The 21,887-nt window shown below is 41.3% G+C and overlaps 1 protein-coding gene across 1 annotated transcript; it reads left to right on the forward strand.

Annotated features, from left to right (window-relative positions):
* The first annotated feature begins 21,093 nt into the window (after nucleotides 1-21,093).
* LOC123858230 (late cornified envelope-like proline-rich protein 1) lies at nucleotides 21,094-21,402 on the forward strand. Its single transcript, XM_045895331.2, has one exon. It carries the CDS (start codon nucleotides 21,094-21,096, stop codon nucleotides 21,400-21,402), a length of 309 nt encoding a protein of 102 aa, XP_045751287.1.
* The last annotated feature ends 485 nt before the right edge of the window (nucleotides 21,403-21,887 follow it).

Raw genomic sequence — 21,887 nt, forward strand, 5'->3', positions numbered from 1 at the left:
ATAAACAGCAGCAGGCGGGAACCAGCCCTTGGAATCCTACACCGCCGGTGAGCGATAGCCTCCCATGCTAGGGATGGGGCAGAGACTCACAGACTGGTAGGGCAGGCAAAGGACTTTAGGGCAGCCCCCCCAGATGGAAACAAAGAGCAGCAGGGCCATGCAAGCAAACTGGGGGCAGCTGGCGATTTTAGAAGCACAAAGGGCAGAGATGTGCCACAACCTGGAGGCGAAGACTGGGAGCACTGCTGAAGTGTGCACAATCCAGGACACTGCAGTTTATAGCAGCACAGACAGAAACGGAGATAGTGTGGCCTGGAGAGCTGACTGAAGAACAGACTGCACTCTCTGCTCTGAGGCAGATGATTAGAAACAGTCCCTTCTGCTCTGACTCTCAGAAAAGATGCAGAAAGCCACCAGGGAAAGCCGCCAGAGAACAAAAGCCCCCCAAAAACGGTTTTCACTGAGCCCATCCCCCACCACAGGGGTAGGGCAACTCTGCCCAAACAGGGTTGCCTGAAAAACAGTGGGGCAGGCCCCTCCCCTGGAAGACAGGCTGGGAGAATGAGAGGCCAGCAACCCTAGGTCCCTAGAAAACACATGCATCTTGCTTGCATTGTGGTTAGTAATTTGGACTCTATACATTCTGTCAACCACCCATCAACAGAATGACTAGGAGGAGGAACCCCCCAAAATAGGAAAGACTCAGAGATTATGACTTATGCTGCAGATTTACAAATGGATGCAGATATAACCAAGATGTCGGAGATGGAATTCAGGCTAGCGATTGTGAAACAATAGCTAGAATGGAGAAATCAATTAATGGCAACATAGATCCTAAGGGCAGAAATGAAAGCTGAATTGGCATAATTTAAAAATGCTATCAGTGAGATCCATCTAATCTAGATAATCTAACAGCTAGGGTAAGTGAGGCAGAAGACCAAATTAGTGACCTGGAAGACCATTTAATAGATAAAAAGGGAAAAGAGGAGGCCAGGGAGAAACAACTCAGAATCCATGAAAATAGAATCAGAGAAATAAGTGACACCATGAAACATTCCAATGTCAGAATTATTGGAATCCCTGAGGGGGTGGAGAGAGAGAAAGGACTAGAAGATATAGTTGAGCAAAACGTAGCTGAGAACTTCCCTAATCTGGGGAATGAAACAAACATTTGTGTCCTAGAGGCAGAGAGGACCCCTCCCAAGATCAAGGAAAACAAGCCGACACACTGGCATGTAATAGTAAAACTCGCAAATCTTAGAACCAAGGAAACCATCTTAAGGGCAGTTAGGGGGAAGAGATTCCTTATGTACAGAGGGAGGAACATCAGAATAATGTCAGACCTATCCACAGAGACGTGGCAAGCCAGAAAGGGCAGGCAAGACATATTCAGGGTACTAAATGAGAAGAACATGCAGCCAAGAATACTTTATCCGGCAAGGCTGTCATTGAGAGTGCAGAGCTTCCACGACCAGCAGAAACTGAAAGAATATGTGACCACTAAGCTGGCCTGAAAAGATATATTAAGGGGGGTTCTATGAAAGGAAAAAGACCCCAAGAGTGATATAGAAAAGAAATTTAAAGGAACAATCTATAGCAACAAGGACTTCACAGGAAAATGATGACAATACATTCATATCTTTCAATAATCACTCTTAACAGGAATGGCCTAAATGCTCCCATAAAATGGCATAGGGTTGCAGCCTGGATAAAAAGACAGAACCCATCCATATGCTGTCTACAAGAGACTCATTTTGAACCTAAAGATACATCCAGGGGGGAGGAGCAAGATGGCGGAGGAGTAGGAGACCTAAATTTTATCTGGTCCCAGGAATTCAGCTAGATAGGGATCAAACCATTCTGGACACCTAAGAAGTCAACAGGAGATCGAAGAAAAGAATAGCAACAACTCTCTGAACAGAAAAGCAACCACTTTCTAGAAGGTAGAACATGCAGAGAAGTAAATCCGAGGTGATATTTGGGAAGAAGGATGGCGGGGGAGGGGGCCTCAGTTACCCCACAAGTGATAGAGCAGCAGAGCACAAAATCCCTCCGCTGAGGGACATCGCTCCAGTGGTTAAGCAGGGGGTGGAACCCTTACTGGGACAGTGTGGTCTCAGGACCCTCGGGGTCACAGGAACACCAGGGGTGCCTGAGTGTGGCAGAGCTCCCAGGTATTGGAGCGGGGAAGCTAGCTGCAGAGACGGAGCCGAGGAAAGGACTCTCAGCTCAGGGTTGCCATAAACCATGATCCGCGGCACAGTCAGGCCACTGCTCTTCCAGCAGGGACCCAACAAGCAGCAGATCCAGGGAGACTCCTCATCCTCCCTGGGAGGAGTGGCACAGGAATGCACTGCAGGACTCTACTGGGTTTGGAGACTCCAAATGGGATCATGTGCCAGAGATAGAAACGCTTGGTCACAGGCCAGGTGAGCATGGAGTGAGGCTGGAGACTGGGGTGACAAGAGTGATTGACTGCTTTTCTCTGGGGGTGCACTGGGGAGTGGGGCCCCGAGTTCTTGGCTCCCATTCTCAGAGATTGGGAGGCCGCCATTTTCACTCATCCTCCAAAGCTGTATGGAAAGCTTGCAGGGAACAAAAGCTCCTGAGAGCAAACCCGAGCAGATTACTTAGCCTGGACCGGCAAGGGTGGGGCAATTGCGCCTCTGACAAAGACATCTGAGAACCATGGCAACAAGCTCCTCCTCTAGAAGATCAGCAAGAACAGCCAGCCAAGGCCAAGTTTACCAATCAATGAGAACGGCAGAACTCCAGTGCCAGGGGAATACTGCACATAGAATTCATGGCCTTTTTACCATGATTCTTTAGTCTTTCAAAGTTAATTTTTTTTAACTGTCCTTTTTTTTTTTCCCTTTTTCAACCAACATCTTATCAATCCCTTTTTTAAAAAACATTTTTATTTTTCATTTTTAGAGTCATATTCTATCCCTCCATAGTAGTTACCCTTATTTTTGGCATACATATATATAAGTTGTTCTCTCTTTAAAATTTTGAGATGCAGTTTCTTTTAACAGATCAAAATATACCCTAAATATCTAGTGTATGGCTTTGTTCTAGTCTCCTGCCTGATCACATTCTCTCTCTCTTTTTTCTTTTTTTCTTAAATCATCTTCTTTCTTTTTTCAAACAATTTCTTATCAATTCCTTTTATAAAATCTTTTATAATTTTCATCCTTACAGTCATATTCCATCCCTTCATCATATTTACCCTTATTTTTGTACATATATAAGTTTTTCTTTCTTTAAAATTTTGGGAGGCCCTTTCTTCTAACAGACCAAAATACACCCAAACTCTAGGGTATGGCACTGACCTATGCACCAGCCTGATCATATTTGATCATATTCTGGTTTTTTTGTTTGTTTGTTTTTATCTTTTTCTTTTTCTTTTTTTCTTTTTTCTTTCATTCCCTTTCTTTTCCCCCAGTATCAGGTCTCTTCTGATTTGTTTAGTGTATATTTTTCTGAGGTCGTAGTTACCCTGTTAGCGCTTTGTTCTCTCATTCATCTATTCTCCTCTGGACAAAATGACAAGATGGAAAAAAACACCTCAAAAAAAAGAACAAGAGGCAGTACCAACTGCCAGGGACCTAATCAATACGGACAATCCTAAGATGTCGAAACTAGAGTTCAGAATGATGATTTTAAAGATACTAGCTGGGCTTGAAAAAAGCATGGAAGTTATTAGAGAAACCCTTTCTGGAGAAATAAAAGAACTAAAATCTAACCAAGTAAAAATCAAAAAGGCTATTAATGAGGTGCAATCAAAAATGGAGGCTCTAACTGCTAGGACAAATGAGGCAGAAGAGAGAATTAGTGATATACAGGACCAAGTGATGGAAAATAAAGAGGCTGAGGAAAAGAGAGATAAACAACTACTGGATCACGAGGGCAGAATTTGAGAGATAAGTGATACCATAAGATGAAACAATATTAGAATAATTGGGATCCCAGAAGATGAAGAAAGAGGAGAGAGAGGCAGAAGGTATATTGGAGCAAATTATAGCAGAGAACTTCCCTAATTTGGGGAAGGAAACAGGCATCAAAACCCAGGAAGCACAGAGAACCCCCCTCAAAATCAATAACAATAGGTCAACACCCTGACATCTACTAGTAAAACTTATGAGTCTCAGAGACAAAGAGAAAATCCGGAAAGCAGCTCAGGAGAAGAGATCTGTAACCTACAAGGGTAGAAACATTAGACTGGCAACAGACCTATCCACAGAGACCTTGTAGGCCAGAAAGGACTGGCATGATATATTCAGGGCACTAAATGAGAAAAATATGTAGCCAAGAATACTATATCCAGCTAGGCTGTCATTTGGCACGAGCCAAGTTACTCATGCTGTTTGACAAGGTCCAAGTATGGGGGATGATCCTGAAAACAGGAGACTCCACAGCTGGCTCCTGCTATTCTCTTTCATTTTGTTTATGGCAATCTTTATAATTGTGAGAATATTTCTGGGGTTTCATGATAAAGTGACTACTCATCTTAGTTACGCCTATCTAAGCAATCATAATGAAACTAATTCCATGAAGAATTAGTTTCTATAGAACAAAATAACAAGATGGTCACACTCTGTCTAGCACCTTTCTCTTTGCGTACTGTTTTTTAGTTTTAGCGAAGGCCAATAAGTGGAAATCAGTAAAGGTCATGTTAATCATTACAAAGGAAAAATGAAAGAAGGCTATGTCTGTGATTCAAAAAATGATCTAAGGTTATCTCAATCAATTGTAAAAAAAAAAAAAAAAACAAAAAAACATAATCACATGTTACGAAAGTATGGAAAAACAAAAATATCCTAACATATAAATAAAGTTCCTCCGAGGCTGTCAGGAGGAGATGCTTGCAACCTGATCCTGTGTCTGTGTCTCCTCATTCGCCAACACCGTCCTTTCCTATGAGAGCCCCACCCTGGCTGGAGCTGGACTCCAGCGAGTGGCGCCCAACAGTGGGGCTCGACTAGGTAAGCCTTTCTACAGGGACAGATAGGACTCTGCTCGTGGGTACTGCAGACCCCTCTGTAAAGGAATACAGAGTAAGACTGAGCAGAAAGACAGAACTTAGAGAAGCTATGGGCCATAAAGAGTCAAAGGAATGATGACTGTTTATTGATATTATTAAGCATATGATTGAAAAAAGAGGTGTTAAGGTTACTCATGCTCAACTAGCTAGATTTTTGACCTTTGTAGAGACCTGTTGCCCTTGGTTTCTGAAAGATGGTAGCCTCGATATTAGAACATGGAACAAGATAGGGGAGGAAATGTGGTTATACTATTCTAACCATGGTCCTGAGAATGTACCCGTGGAGGCATTCTCTTTATGGACATTGTTAAGAGATACGTTAGATCCTATGCCTAGCTCACAGGCTTTACACAAAAAATTACGGGAGACACATAATGCTGCCCCAACTGAAGAGATACCTCTATTACAAAAATCAGCCTCTCAAGTACTGGTAATAAATGAAATGAAATCAGAGGATGAGGACAAAGATAATAAAAGAGTTGAAGGGGGAGACGATCAATTGTCCTCCGAAGATGAGGTAGCCCTTGAGGAGGAGCCTGCTAAATATCATGAACTAGATTGGGAACTTTTTGCAAATGCCACAGCCCCTAAATGCGGCTCTGTGATTAATCTACATAGACAGTTAAAAGTTCCACAGAACAAGGCCTTAGTTCGTAAAAAACCCTTGCCACCTATTAAGAATATTGGCTTTAAGGGAGCAATACAGGAGGGCTTGTGAGATGGGGATTTAACCTTTAAATGTTTTCCAGTGACTTTTGATGATGAATAGGATGAACCTCAGTGGGAGCCACTCCCTTATAAGGTCTTAAAGGAACTAAAAAAGGCCTAGATGCCCTGATCATATGGAGGTGGTCACGGCATGTGTGGGTCGCCCTCATGCTCTCTTGGTGCAAGGTCATGGCCAATTACAGGTAAACAAGATTAATCATACCTATTATGTATCCTGTTCAAAATGTACATTAACTAATTGCATTGATCCAACTGTTGGACCAACTGTCTTTATAGTTGTTCATCAACCTCCTTATGTAGTGTTACCTGTAAAATTAGAAGAACATTGGTATGATGATCCTGACATGTATACGATTCAACTTGTAGATAAAGCCTTACGCCGCCCTAAGAGATTTATCACAGCACTTATATTAGGTATTACTGCTCTTATAGGAATCATAAGTTCTTTTGCTATATCTACAACTGCTTTAGTAGAGGAAATACATACTGCACATCATGTGGATAGAATAACACAGAATATTTCAACTGCACTTTATTTGCAGGAACAAATAGACAAGAAGTTTGAGGCACGATTAAATGTTCTAGAAGAAACTATATTATATGTAGGAAATCAAATTCAAAATCTCAAAACTCGGTTAACCACTAGATGCCATGCACAATATAAATGGATCTGTGTCACTCCCCACCATTATGATTCCTCATCTGTCCCTTGGGACAACATCAAAAATCACCTACTGGGAATATGGAGCAATGATAATGTATCCTTGGACTTAAACTCCTTGCAAGAAAAAATTAAAGACATTAGTTTGGCACATGTGTCCTCAGCCACAGCCTCAGAAGTTGCAGATTCCTTTCTTGCCACTTTGCAGAAATACACCTCCACTACTGCCTGGTTTCCATCCCTCATAATCTAGGTATATCAGCACTAATTATTATCTCCCTTTTGTTTCTCTTTCCAGTCTTCATCAAATTACTAAGTAGAGGAATAAAACAAATTCATTTGGAATTGAAAACTTTGCAACTGAAGGCCAAAAATTTTTATTTTATACTCATGCTTTTTGACGAGGTCCAAGAATGGGGGACAATCCTGAAAACAGGAGACTCCACAGCTGGCTCCTGCTATTCTCTTTCATTTTGTTTATGGCAAACTTTATAATTGCGGGAATATTTCTGGGGTTTCATGATAAAGTGACTACTCATCTTAGTTATGCCTATCTAAGCAATCATAATGAAACTAATTCCACGAAGAATTAGTTTCTATAGAACAAAATAACAATATGGTCATGCTCTGTCTAGCACCTTTCTCTTTGTGTACTGTTTTTTAGTTTTAGCGAAAGCCAATGAGCGGAAATCAATAAAGGTCATGTTAATCATTACAAAGGAAAAATGAAAGAAGGCTATGTCTGTGATCCAAAAAATGATCTAAGATTATCTCAATCAATTGTAAAAAAAAAAAAAAAAAAAAAAAAACATAATCACATGTTATGAAAGTATGGAAAAACAAAAATATCCTAACATATAAATAAAGTTCCTCTGAGGCTATCAGGAGGAGATGCTTGCAACCTGATCCTGTGTCTGTGTCTCCTCATTCGACAACACCGTCCTTTCCTATGAGAGACCCACCCCGGCTAGAGCTGGACTCCGGCAGTCATTGAAAATAGAAGGAGAGATAAAAGGCTTCCAGGACAAACAAAAACTAAAGGAATTTGCAAATACAAAACCAGTCCTACAGGAAATATTGAAAGGGGTCCTCTAAGCAAAGAGAGAGCCTAAAAGTAACATAGACCAGAAAGGAACAGAGACAACATACAGTAACAGTCACCTTACAGGCAATACAATGGCACTAAAAAAATTCATATCTTTCAATAGTTACGCTGAATGTAAATGGGCTAAAAGCCCCAATCAAAAGACATAGGCTATCAGATTGGATTTAAAAACAAGACCCATCGATATGCTGTCTGCAAGAGACTCATTTTAGATCCAAAGACACCCCCAGATTGAAAGTCAGGGGGTGGAAAACCATTTACCATGCTAATGGACACCAAAAGAAAGCTGGGGTGGCAATCCTTATATCAGACAAATTAGGACTATAATAAGAGATGAGGAAGGACACTATATCCTACTTAAAGGGTCTATCCAACAAGAAGAGCTAACAATTGTAAATATCTATGCCCCTAACATGCAAGCAGCCAATTATATAAGTCAATTAATAACAAAAGCAAAGAAACACATTGACAACAATATAATAATAGTGGGGGACTTTAACACCCCCTCACTGAAATTGACAGATCATCTAAGCAAAAGATCAACAAGGAAATAAAAACTTTAAATGACACACTGGACCAAAAGGACTTCACAGACATATTCAGAACATTGCATCCCAAAGCAACAGAATACACATTCTTCTCTAGTGCCAATGAAACATTCTCCAGAATAGATCACATCCTAGGTCACAAATCAGGTCTCAACTGGTACCAAAGATTGGGATCATTCCCTGCATATTTTCAGACCACAATGCTTTGAAACTAGAACTCAATCACAAGAGGAAAGTTGGAAAGAACTCAAATACATGGAGGCTAAAGAGCATCCTACTAAAGAATGAATGGATCAACCAGGAAATTAAAGAAGAATTTAAAAAATTCATGGAAACCAATGAAAATGAAAACACAACTGTTCAAAATCTTTGGGATGTGGCAAAGGCAGTCCTAAGAGGAAAGTATATAGCAATAAAAGCCTTTCTCTAGAAACAAGAAAGGTCTCAAATACACAACCTAACCCTACACCTAAAGGAGCTGGAGAAAGAACAGCAAATAAAGCCTAAACCCAGCAGGAGAAGAGAAATAATAAAGATCAGAACAGAAATCAATGAAATAGAAACCAAAAGAACAGTAGAACAGATCAACGAAACTAGGAGCTGGTTCTTTGAAAGAATTAACAAGACTGATAAACCCCTGGCCAGACTTACCAAAAAGAAAAGAGAAATGACCGAAATCAACAAAATTATGAATGAAAGAGGAGGAGATCACAACCAACACCAAAGAAATATAAACAATTAGAAGAACATATTATGAGCAACTCTATGCCAGCAAATGAGATAACCTGGAAGAAATGGATGCATTCCTAGAGATGTATCGACTACCAAACCTGAACCAGGAAGAAATAGAAAACCTGAACAGACCTATAACCATGAAGGAAATTGAAGCAGTCATCAAAAATCTCCCAAAAAACAAAAGCCCAGGGCTAGATGGCTTCCCAGTGGAATTCTACCAAACATTTAAAGAAGAATTAATACCTATTCTTCAGAAACTGTTCCAAAAAATAGAAATGGAAAGAAAACTTCCAAACTCATTTTATGAGGCCACCATTACCTTAATCTCCAAACCAAAGACCCCATCAAAAAGGGGAATTACAGACCAATATCCTTGATGAACATGGTTGCAAAAATTCTCACCAAAATACTAGCCAATAGGATCCAACAGTACATTAAAAGGATTATTCACCACAACCAAGTGGGGATTTATCCCTGGGCTGCGAGGTTGGTTCAACATCTGCAAATCAATCAATGTGATACAATACATTAATAAAAGAAATAACAAGAACCATATGATCCTCTCAATAGATCCAAAAAAGCATTTGACAAAGTACAGCATCCTTTCTCGATCAAAACTCCTCAGAGTATAGGGATAGAGGGTACATACATCAATATCATAAAAGCCATCTATGAAAAACCCACAGTGAATATCATTTTCAATGGGGAAAAACTGAAAGCTTTTCCCCTAAGGTCAGGAACACAGCAGGGATGTCCACTATCACCATCGCTTTTTAACATAGTATTAGAAGTCCTAGCCCCGGGGGTGCCTGGGTGGCTCAGTCATTAAGCGTCTGCCTTCAGCTCAGGTCATGATCCCAGGGTCCTGGGATCGAGCCCCGCATTGGGCTCTCCACTCAGCGGGGAGCCTGCTTCTCCCTCTCCTACTCTGCCTGCTTGTGTTCCCTCTCTCACTGTCTTTCTCTGTCAAATAAATAAATAAAATCTTAAAAAAAAAAAAAGAAGTCCTAGCCCCAGCGTTCAGACAACAAAAAGAAATAAAAGGCATCCAAATGGGCAAATAAGGAGTCAAACTCTCACTCTTTGCAGATGATATGATACTTTATGTGGAAAACCCAAATGATTCCACCCCAAAACTGCTAGAACTCATACAGGAATTCAATAAAGTGGCAGGATATAAAATCAGTGCACAGAAATCAGTGGCATTCCTCTACACCAACAATAAGACAGAAGAAAGAGAAATTAAGGAGTCAATCCCATTTACAATTGCACTCAAAACCATAAGATACCTAGGAATAAATCTAACCAAAGAGGCAAAGAATCTGTACTAAGAAAACTATAAAATACTCAGGAAAGAAATTGAGGAAGACACAAAGAAATGGAAAAATGTTCCATGCTCATGGATTGGAAGAACAAATATTATGAAGATGTGAATGCTACCTAGAACAAGCTACACATTCAATGCTATCCCCATCAAAATACCATCCACTTTTTTCAAAGAAATGGAACAAATAATCCTAAAATTTGTATGGAACCAGAAATAGCCAGAGGAACCCCAAATAGCCAGAGGAACGTTGAAAAAGAAAAGCAAAGCTGGCGGCATCACAATTGCGGACTTCAAGCTCTATTACAAAGCTATCATCATCAAGACAGTATGGTACTGGCACAAAAACAGACACACAGATCAATGGAACAGAATAGAGAGCACAAAAATGGACCCTCAACTTTATGGTCAACTAATCTTCAACAAAGCAGGAAATAATGTCCAGTGGAAAAAAGACAGTCTCTTCAACAAATGGTGTTGGGAAAATTGGACAGCCACATGCAGTGAATGATCCTGGACCATTTCCTTACACCACACACAAAAATAGACTCCAAATGGTTGAAAGACCTACATGTGAGACAGAAGTCCATCAGAATCCTAAAGAAGAACACAGGCAGCAACCTCTTCGACCTCAGCTGCAGCAACTTCTTCCTAGAAACATCACCAAAGGCAAGGGAAGCAAGGACAAAAATGAACTATTGGGACTTCATCAAGATAAAAAGCTTTTGCACAGCAAAAGAAACAGTTAACAAAACCAAAAGACAACCGACAGAATGGGAGAAGATATTTGCAAATGACATATCAGATAAAGGGCTAGTATCCAAAATCTATAAAGAACTTATTTACTCAACACCCAAAGAACAAAGAATCCAATCAAGAAATGGGCAGAAGACATGAACAGACATTTTTCCAAAGAAGACATCCAAATGGCCAACAGACACATGAAAAAGTGTTCAACATCACTCGGCATCAGGGAAATCCAAATCAAAACCTGAATGAGATACCAGGTCCGAATGGCTAAAATTAACAAGTCAGGAAATGACAGATGTTGGTGAGGATGTGGAGAAAGGGGAACCCTCCTACACTATTGGTGGGAATGCAAGCTGGTGCAGCCACTCTGGAAAACAGTATGGAGGTTCCTCAAAAAGTTGAAAATAGAGCTACCATACGATCCAGCAATTGCACTACTAGGTATTTACCCCAAAGATACAAATATTGGGATCTGAAAGGGTACGTGCACCCCAGACTGAAAGTGACGGGATGGAGATCCATCTTCCATGCCAAGGAACCTCAAAAGATAGCTGGGGTAGCAATTCTTATATCAGACAAATTAGATTTTAAACTAAAAACTCTAGTTAGAGACACAGAAGGACACTATATCATGCTTATAGCGTCTATCCAACAAGAAGATCTAACAATTGTAAATATCTATGCCCCCAGTATGGGAGCAGCCATCTACATAAGCCAACTGTTAACCAAAATAAAGAGTCATATTGATAGCAATACGTTAATTGTAGGAGACCTCAGTACTCCACTCTCAGCAATAGACAGATCATCTAAGCAGAAAATCAACAAAGAAACAAGAGTTTTAAATGACACACTGGACCAGATGAACCTCATAGATATATACAGAATATTCCACCCTAAAACAACAGAATACTCTCTTCTCGAGCACACATGGAACTTTCTCCAGAATAGACCACATACTGGGTCACAAATCAGGTCTCAACCGATACCAAAAGATTGAGATTATTTCCTGCATATTCTAAGACCACAATGCTTTAAAACTGGAACTCAATCACAAGAAAAAATTTGGCAGAAATTGAAACACTTGGAAGCTAAAGACCACTCTGCTCAAGAATGTTTGGGTCAACCAGGAAATCAAAGAAGAACTTAAAGAATTCATGGAAACCAAAGAGAATGAAAACACATTGGTCCAAAACCTATGGAATACTGCAAAGGCGGCCCTAAGGGAGAAATACATAGCCATACAAGGCTTACTCAAAAAATTAGAAAAATCGCGAATTCACCAACTAACTCTACACCTTAAAGAACTAGAAAAAAAAGCAACAAACGATGCCTAAACCTCGCATTAGGAGAGACATAACTAAGATTAGAGCAGACATCAATGAATTAGAAACCAAAAACACAGTAGATCAGATCAACAAAACTAGAAAAGAGAAAGGACCCAAATTCATAAAATTATGAATGAAAGGGGAGAGATCATGACTAACACCAAGGCGATAGAAACAATTATTAGAAATTATTATCAACAACTATATGCCAGAAAACTGAGCAATCTGGATGAAATGGATGCCTTCCTGGAAACCTATAAGCTGCCAAGACTGAAACAGGAAGAAATTGACAACCTGAATAGGCCAATAACCAGTAACAAGATTGAAGCAGTGATCAAAAACCCCCCAAAAAACAAGAGTCCAGGGCCTGATGGATTCCCTGGGGAATACTACCAAACATTCAAAGAAGAAATAATACCTATTCTCCTGTAGCTGTTTCAAAAAATAGAAACAGAAGGAAAGCTTCCAGACTCATTCTATGAGGCCAGCATTACCTTAATCCCCAAACCAAGCAAAAATCCCATCAAACAGGAGAATTTCAGACCGATATCCCTGATGAATATGGATTCCAAAATCCTCATCAAAATCCTAGCTAATAGGATCCAACAGTACATTAAAAGGATCATCCACCATGACCAAGTGGGATTTATCCCCGGGATGCAAGGGTGTTTCAACATTTGAAAATCAATCAATGTGATAGGACACATTAATAAGAGGAGGGAGAAGAACTATATGCTCCTCTCAACTGATACAGAAAAAGCATTTGACAAAATACAGCATCCTTTCCAGATTAAAACTCTTCAGAGTATAGGGATAGAGGGAACATTCCTCAAGTTCATAAAATCCATCTATGAAAAACCCACAGCAAATGTCATCCTCAATGGGGAAAAGTTGAGAGCCTTTCCCTTAAGATCAGGAACACATCAAGGATGCCCACACTCGCCACTCTTGTTCAACATAATACTAGAAGTCCTAGCAACAGCAATCAGACAACAAAAAGAAATGAAAGTATTCAGATTGGCATAGAAAAAGTCAAACTCTCTCTTTTCACAGATGACATGATACTTTATGTGGAAAACCCAAAATTATTAGAACTCATACAGCAATTCAGTAATGTGGCAGGATACAAAATCCAATGCACAGAAATCAGTTGCTTTCTTATACACTAACAATGCAAGTGTAGAAAGAGAAATTAGAGAAACGATTCCTTTTACTATACACCAAAAACCATAAGATACCTTGGAATAAACCTAACCAAAGATGTAAAGGATCTATACTCTAGGAACTACAGAACACTCATGAAAGAAATTGAAGAAGACAGAAAAAGATGGAAAAAACATTCCATGCTCATGGATTGGAAGAATAAACTTTGTTAAAATATCTATGCTACCCAGAGCAATCTATACCCTCAATGCCATCCCGGTCAAAATTCCAATGACATTTTTCAAAGTGCTGGAACAAACAATCCTAAAATTTGTATGGACTCAGAAAAGACCCCGAATCGCCAAGGAAATGTTGGAAAAGAAAAACAAAGCTGGGGGCATCACGTTGCCCGATTTCAAGCTATATTACAAAGCAGTGATCACCAAGACAGCATGGTACTGGCACAAAAACAGACATATAGACCAATGGAACAGAATAGAGAGCCCAGATATGGACCCTCAACTCTATCGTAAAATAATCTTACAAAGCAGGAAAAAATATGCAATGGAAAAAAGACAGTCTCTTCAATAAATGGTGCTGGGGAAATAGGACAACCACATGCAGAAGAATGAAACTCAACCATTCTCTAACACCCTGTACTAACATAAACTCAAAATGGATGAAAGACCTCAATGTGAGACAGGAATGCATCAAAATCCTAGAGGAGAACATAGGCAGTAACCTCTTCAACATCGGCCACAACAACTTCTTTCAAGATACATCTCCAAAGGCTAGTGAAACAAAAGCAAAAATGAACTTTTGGGACTTCATCAAGATAAAAAGCTTCTGCACAGCAAAGGAAACAGTCAACAAAACAAAGAGGCAACCCACAGAATGGGAGAAGATATTTGCAAATTACACTACAGACGAAGCGCTGATTTCCAAGATCTATAAGGAACTTCTCAAACTCAACACCCAAAAAACAAATAATCAAGTCAAAAAATGGGAAGGAGATATGAAATGACACTTCTCTGAAGAAGGCATACAAATGGCTAACAGACACATGAAAAAATATGCATCATCACTAGCTATCAGGGAAATTCAAATCAAAACCACACTGAGATACCACCTTACACACCCATTAGAATGGCAAAAATTGACAAGGCAAGAAACAACAAATGTTGGAGAGGTTGTGGAGGAAGGAGAACCCTCTTACACTGTTGGTGGGAATGCAAGTTGGTACAGCCACTTTGGAAAACAGTGTGGAGGTTCCCCAAAAATTAAAAAATAGAGCTACCCTATGACCCAGCAATTGCACTCCTGGGTATTTACCCCAAAGACACAGATATAGTGAAAAGAAGGGCCATATGCACCCCAATGTTCATAGCAGCAATGTCCGCAATAGCCAAATTGTGGAAAGAGCTGAGATACCCTTCAACAGATGAATGGATAAAAAAGATGTGGTCCAAATATACAATGGAATATTACTCAGCCATCAGAAAGGATGAATACCCAACTTTTACATCAACATGGATGGGACTGGAGGAGATTATGTTAAGTGAAATAAGTCAAGCAGAGAAAGTCAATTATCATATGGTTTCACTTATTTGTGGAACATAAGGAATAGCATGGAGGACATTCAGAGAAGGAAAGGAAAAATGAAGGGGGGGAAATCGGAGGGAGAGATGAACCATGAGAGACTATGGACTCTGAGAAATAAACTGAGGGTTTTAGAGGGGAGGGAGTCGGGGGATGAGTTAGCCCAGTGATGGGTATTGAGGAGGGCACATACTGCATAGAGCACTGGGTGTTATACACAAACAATGAATCATGGAACAGTACATCAAAACTAATGATGTATTGTATGGTGACTAACATTACATAATAAAATAAAATTTTAAAAAAAGAAAAGAAAACCTGAGACAAAATTTTGTAGACCCAACTTTTGAGATTGTTGGGCCTTGTCTTCAATTTGATGGTAAAATTGGGGTTTATATTCTAAAATAACTATAAGGGTGCTGTGGAGGATGAATTAGAGTTGGGACACTTTGGGAGACCTGTGACAATGACAAATTCAATGAAGCCACAGCAGTTACCATGAAGGTGATGGGGGGCTGGCTGGAGAGAGGTGCATACCATGGCTCCCAATACCAGCCTGGGACATGAGCCTGTGGTTTGGGAGATAGAACTGGCAGGTGCTGCTAGCTCGTTTGGTGTAGGGCTGAGTGGGAGATAGGAGGCTGGGTGATCTTGGGTTTCTGGTCTGGAGGTCTCAGTATATGGGAACACACCTTGCAGAGTTGGAATGAACAAGACAGCATGTAAGAAAAGATGTGGTAGGTGACGAATTCTAATTTTGTGAAATCAGTTTAAGGTGCCAAAATATATCCAATGAATGTTAATATTTAGGCCTGGAGAAAAGGGAAGAGTGTGGGCTTTGGATTTCTTTGGCATAGAGGTGGTAGAAAACAGTGGTAGTGAAGGAGGTCAGCAGCAATGTGTCAGGTGAATGAAGCCAGGTGAAGTTGAAAGGACTGAGCAGAGGAGGAAGAGGTCATGAAGGAGGGTAGATGAGGCCAGAGAAATGGGCCACCATCCAGGTATTAGAGTAACCCAGGTGAGAGGGGTGAAAAAGAATATAAGAGTGTCAAATATAGCAGTAAGGACAAACTGGATCAATACAGAACCATGTCCATGAAGATGCCATAGACTTCCCTCACCTAATACACAGTGAATGAGCAAAAATCCATAAACATCAGGAAAACATCACTAAGAGTAATTGAACAAAGAAAGGGGAGGATTATGACTATTTCCCATGGGCCACATGTGGCCCACAAGAGAGGGAGAGCTGGCTCTCTGTGCCATGTGAAATCCTATCCAATAGGGCTGCCTGGAGGGGAGATAATTGCAGCAGAGAGAAGCTGGAGGGGAGCTGCCAAAAGCCTAGGTGCTGTAGGAGCTATACACAATCAGAACTGTGCTTAACATCTCAATGAGGGATGACAGGGTCCTCTGAAGAACACATTTAAATTCCCCACAAGAGAAAAGATCAGCTTTAACCACCTGCCAAGCCCAGAAAACTCCTAGGTATCAGGACACCAGAAAAATATCATTCAGGTAAGAACTTTCCTGTCCCTTCTGCCTCTTCCCTCTCCAGCCCCTTTCCTGAAACCAGGGGCAGTTGGGCAGATGAAGGAAGAGGAGTAGAAACTCGAAAAAGCAAATAGAGGAGTTTTCCTTTCTGGTCCCAGAGGGAAAGAGAAGGAAATCCAACGTTCAGGGAAATATACCTTCTAATTACTTAAATAAGATTGTTTAGAATAAATAGAAGTGACTAGAGAACTTATTGTCTGACCATGATCCTACAAGTCTAGCATATGCTAGAGATTCCATCCCAGAAGGAAGAACCAGCCCCACAGAGAGGGTCTTAAGAGGCACCAATGGGAGTAGTAGAGTTGCTTTCTGACTTTATCCTGTGAGGACTATTTATTCAACAGGAATTACACAGAGATAGAAAAAGACAGAAAAAGAAGACTTCACCTAAAAAACAGAGAGGGGGGTCCAAGTGAAGTTAAACTGCTGACACATAGAATTCCCTGGTCTGTTATAATATGTAGGCATACAGACCCTGCAGGCTCACACAGATAAACCACTGAATGGTCTGCTTATCTAATATTCCTGTGAACTCCATCAGGAACTTTGGCTGGAAGGCAGAAAAAAAATGATATGGAGAAGTGGGATATCAGGGCCAAGATATGGTGAGGGGAGCAGGGGGAGATTCAGCAAGCCAAGGGATGAAAGGGTCAGCAAAGCACTGACAAAAATAGTAACTCACATGTACAGCAAACATTTACTAACAGCCTGGGAGGGTCAGATAAATCATGCTGAGGACAAGATGTCCTAGAAGTTTGTACTTCATTCATAGAATCTCATTCAATCTTCCCAGCAAACTATGGGTACAGTGAGAGTGTAGGGTGTAGGCTTTGCACTTGGAAATGTGCCTGGCATATTGTAAGCACTCAATATGAGTTACATTTTGTCCTATAATGAGTGCTATTATTATCACATTTTATGGATGAGGGAACTGAGACTTAGAAAGTGAAGTCAATTACCAGGGGACATTGGTAAGTAAAAAATGAAGGTGGGATTTGAACCTAGAGATCTGACTCCAGTGTCCTCATTCTTAATCTAGTGGCTTTGACACTCATTCTTCTCCCCTTCCAACCTCTTTCCCTCTGAGACCCAGCAGCTCCAGAAGCTGTTCTGTGTTCACCTCAGTATGCCTTGCTGCCAGCCATGCTGTTGACCAAACACTGAGCCAAAGGTGAGGGTGATAGCCAGGAGATTAACATAACACTGCCAGGGGTCTTGACCTTTAAAGGAGGGTTTTAAAGACTGAAAAGATGATGGACAAATGTCCTGGTGAAAGTCCAATGGATGATATACTTTCATTCAGTGGGAATTTCTTGAGCAAGAAATAGAAGAGGGAAGAAAGGAGAGAGAGGAAGAGGACAGCAGACAAAGGCCAGTAGAAATCACCACATCTATTTTTCCTTTTTTTTTTTAAGATTAATTTATTTGAGAGAGAGAGAGAGAGCACACACGTGGCAGGGAGGGGCAGAGAGTCGTAAGCAGAATACAGCTGAGCACAGAGCTCAGTGCAGGGCTTGATCTCCTGATGCCGAGATCACAACCTGAGTCGAAGCCAAGAGTCAGATGCTTAACTGACTGCAGCACCCAGGTACCCTCAAATCACCACATCTTTTGACATCACCATCACAAATAACTGCCTTCTCCATGGCCAGATGGCTAGCTTTGGTCCAGAGCTGAACAGTAGGTGGAGCTGAGTCTCTTGAAATGAGTACAGAAACTGCTTCTCAACAGCTTTGAAGAACTAGAGTTCATAACAATGAAAAGTATAGAGCAAAGAAAATGAGTATTGAGGGGTAGGCTGTACCAATACAATGGGTCTAAATACCAGTTATCCTGATGGCAGGGAGTAAAATTCTGGCCCACTCTCCCCTTTTATTTGGGTTCATTTGGGTGGGTTTCAATTGTGTATGACATTCTTTCTCCTATACTGCGGTTCCCCATCCTCCTCAGTACCTTTTCTCTTCTCTCCTCCAACCCTCTCTCATCCTTATCCACTCAGGAAACACCTGTTGTACTGAATCAAATTCAAGGTCTCAGTCTGCTCAGTGGCACAGAGTTGGAGCCACATTTCCAATAACCGTTCAAGATGTTCCACTGCGACCACATTCAACATGCTCAGACTTAAACTCATCTCTTCTAACATAAATCTGTTCTGTTTCCTCAGCACCCATTAAAAATAATACCTGGAAGTCATCTTTCATGATTTTCGTCTAAGTTTCCCATTAATTGAATCCCATAAACATGCTTCTCTGGTGATACTTCTCTTATCAGCACCCTTTCACTACCACCACCACTGCCTTCCTTCAGACTTGGAGATGTTTATAATCTCTTTGAAATGGGCTAGTGCAGCTTTTGCCCCATCTCCCAGTCCATCCCACCCTTTGCTGTCAGAAATTTCTGTCAACACTTTAGATGTGATCATTTCACCATTTTAACCAAAAGTCACTTGTGGCTGGTAGTAAGTGACTGCCAAGATGAACTTCCTGAGTTTAAGGCACTATGTATTCCACCCCATTTGTCTTTCCCACACCAACCTCCTCCTACCACCCCAGACACATCCCTGCTCCAACCACAGAGACCCACTGGCCAGGCCTTTGAAAAGGCAAGGAAGGAACTTTCTCAGAGGCAAACCTTTCTACTCTAAAACAGGATCTGGGGTTAACCCAGTATGTCAGAACTGGTCAGGGGCATCAGACTCAAGTTCTTTATGGTAAGCAGGGTTTACCTTGGATATCAAGGGGTGCCACTCCCTGGTTGAATAAACAATTGCAAAGTACAACAATTAGTGAGTTATAGGCAGAAACACAGAGAAGGAGCTAAAATAATCCCTGGACTTTGGCTAGGTTGTGTGGAGTGGTAAAAAGAGGTTTCAGAATCTGATATTAGAAAAATAGGGAGAAGAGAATCAAAATGGCTGTGAGCAATCTGGGAAGCTCTCCTAGAAAGGTGGAGAAGGTGCAAGTTCAAAGGAGTTAAAATTTGGGGGGAAAGAGAGACCACATGTAAACAGAGCTTTTCTGCTCCTAGCAACAATGAACCTCCCTATCCTTAGAGTTCAGTAACCTTCATCATGGTCTGATTTCACCAGCATGAATTTTGAGTGACCCTGAGAGGGAACAGGACAGCAAAGGGGGGTGATTAAGCACAGTTTATTCTCAAGGGCTTGAGTTGAGCTGGGAGCTCTGGAGTCACACAACAATTGACACTTGATGATGCAGTGATGAGGTCACAAGTGGGGCTCCCCTTCCCCACCCCCCACCCTTGGCTTCCTCAGAGCTAGGCAGAGGAACCAGAGGGAAAATCCACCTTCTCACATACAGCAATACCATCCATCTCACTCGACTACTTGTCAAGTTCACTACCAACACAAAGGGGTGAGTTGCATTTGGACAACTGCAAATGCCCTGTCTTTTTCTTCTCCTTTCCTAAGAGTGACTTAAAGTACCCCAGGCATTGAACAGGGTTGAGATCATGGCTATTTTTGAATGAAAGCTTCCTTTCATTTTCAGTAACAAGAACTGGGCTATGCCTCATTTGAAAGAGATTCGTAACAATTTTGGAGTTTAACTTAATGATTTATTTCTCCAGGGAGCCATATTGCTTTTAAAACTAAATTAGATAAACTTTTACTTTTATATTGTTAAGGGAAATTAAAGGAGTGCCAGTTAGATACAACTTGCAAGCATTGTCAGGGACTGAGAAGCCCTGCTCATATCTAGAAGTCAAATCATCCACAGAAGACCTAACTCAGGGCAAAACTTAACAGAGGAGGAAAAAAATTCTTCCTTAAAATCATATTTTGTGGATCTCAAATTCATATTTTCAGAGGAATTAGAATTTCCCAGTTCATCTCCTCCTCTCCTGAGTTCTTCCCTTACCCTAATCATGGGGAGGAGTCACAGAGTGACCTATGGGAGTCCAGCCATGGTAGAGATTCAATTAGCTTCCCATCCCCAGTTTTCAAGTGAAGAAAGCAATTCTCAAGGCTCTGAGGGTGTAGGGAGGACACAGGAATGAAAGAAGTGTCCTGAGTCCCTAAACCTACTAATATACCCTCTCATTCCATCTCCAGAGGGTTAGGGAGGTAACCCTGCAGGAATTGTTAAAACCCTTGTTGTGGTATGGATGCCTTTAGCAGTCTGACCAAATTCATGACTTCAGAACAATGTACTTAAATGAATTAATTAAAAGACATGGAGTTGCAAAAGATACCAATTATATTGGTAACATATGATTAAATATGGTTTTATCATGGGGGGGGCGGGCAATTCCCGGACCCTCGGTTGAAAACTCCTGCTGGGGGATATGGAATTAAGACAAGTGTAAGTGAACAAAAAGCAGGGTAAGTGTGAAGAGACCAAGAAACATTGTCACCAATCCACTCCAAGGACAAGAGGACAGCCCTTAAATGAGAATTTGGTCTAGAGCCCAAACCATCCCAGGAAAGTTTTTCATAAAAGCAAAGATGGGCAGGAGGTGTGAATAGGAAGTCTTGCTGGTCCTCTCCCACCTTGCAGTGTGGTCTCCCACATATGACCTGTTGCATGTTTCTTTATAGGGCCCAGAAAATCAAAGAATGTCGAGCGATGATAAAAATAAATCTAGTGAACCCAAGAATGAGCCCAAGAACTGTGATCCCAGGTGTGAACAAAAGTGTGAAGCCAAATGCCAGCCCAGCTGTTTAAAGAAGTTGCTGCAACGGTGCTCTGAAAAGTGCCCCCGGGAAAAGTGCCCAGCACCACCAAAGTGTCCACTGTTTCCATCACTGTGTCCCCCACCGTGCCCCCCACCGTGCCCTCCTCCATGCCCAGCTCCCTGTCCCCCCAAGCCCTGTTCCAAGCCCTGTCCTCCTAAATGCCCACCTCCCTGCCCACCCCCAGAGTGAGGCACATGGGTACCACTTAACCCACTACGTCCAACAACTCTACCATGTTCACCATCTTGTGCTGAAAGCTGAAGCCATGAACTGACAAGTAAACGTGTTCCTCTGCTGTGCAAGGCTCTCTTCTCCTGTTTTTGTTTTGGCAGTTTGGGGTTTTTGTTGTTGTTGTTGTTGTTGTTGTTTTCCAGCATTAAACCACCAAGAAGCAATCCTAGAGAGTGAGGCCAGAACCGTGGCATGCTACAATCAACAATTTTTGAAGACAGACTCCCCTCTGACCCCACCTGCTACATACAGGGTGTGGCATCTCCTTAGGGGTGCGTCCAGGGAATGCAGACTGAGAGAGCCATATATATGGCTGTTAACAGCGGTTCACCTCAGGAGCCCAAGTGGCCATGACAGAGGAAGAGGGAAAAAGGGGGAAAGAAGAGTGGGATGTTGAGGAAAGGTCCAGTCCAGAAAGGCTTAGGAAAAACTCTATCCTCCGC

Source organism: Mirounga angustirostris, unplaced genomic scaffold (genome assembly GCF_029215605.1).
Source record: "Mirounga angustirostris isolate CCGP_5_RB_7025 unplaced genomic scaffold, mMirAng1.0.hap1 SCAF_4, whole genome shotgun sequence".
Taxonomy (NCBI): domain Eukaryota; kingdom Metazoa; phylum Chordata; class Mammalia; order Carnivora; family Phocidae; genus Mirounga; species Mirounga angustirostris.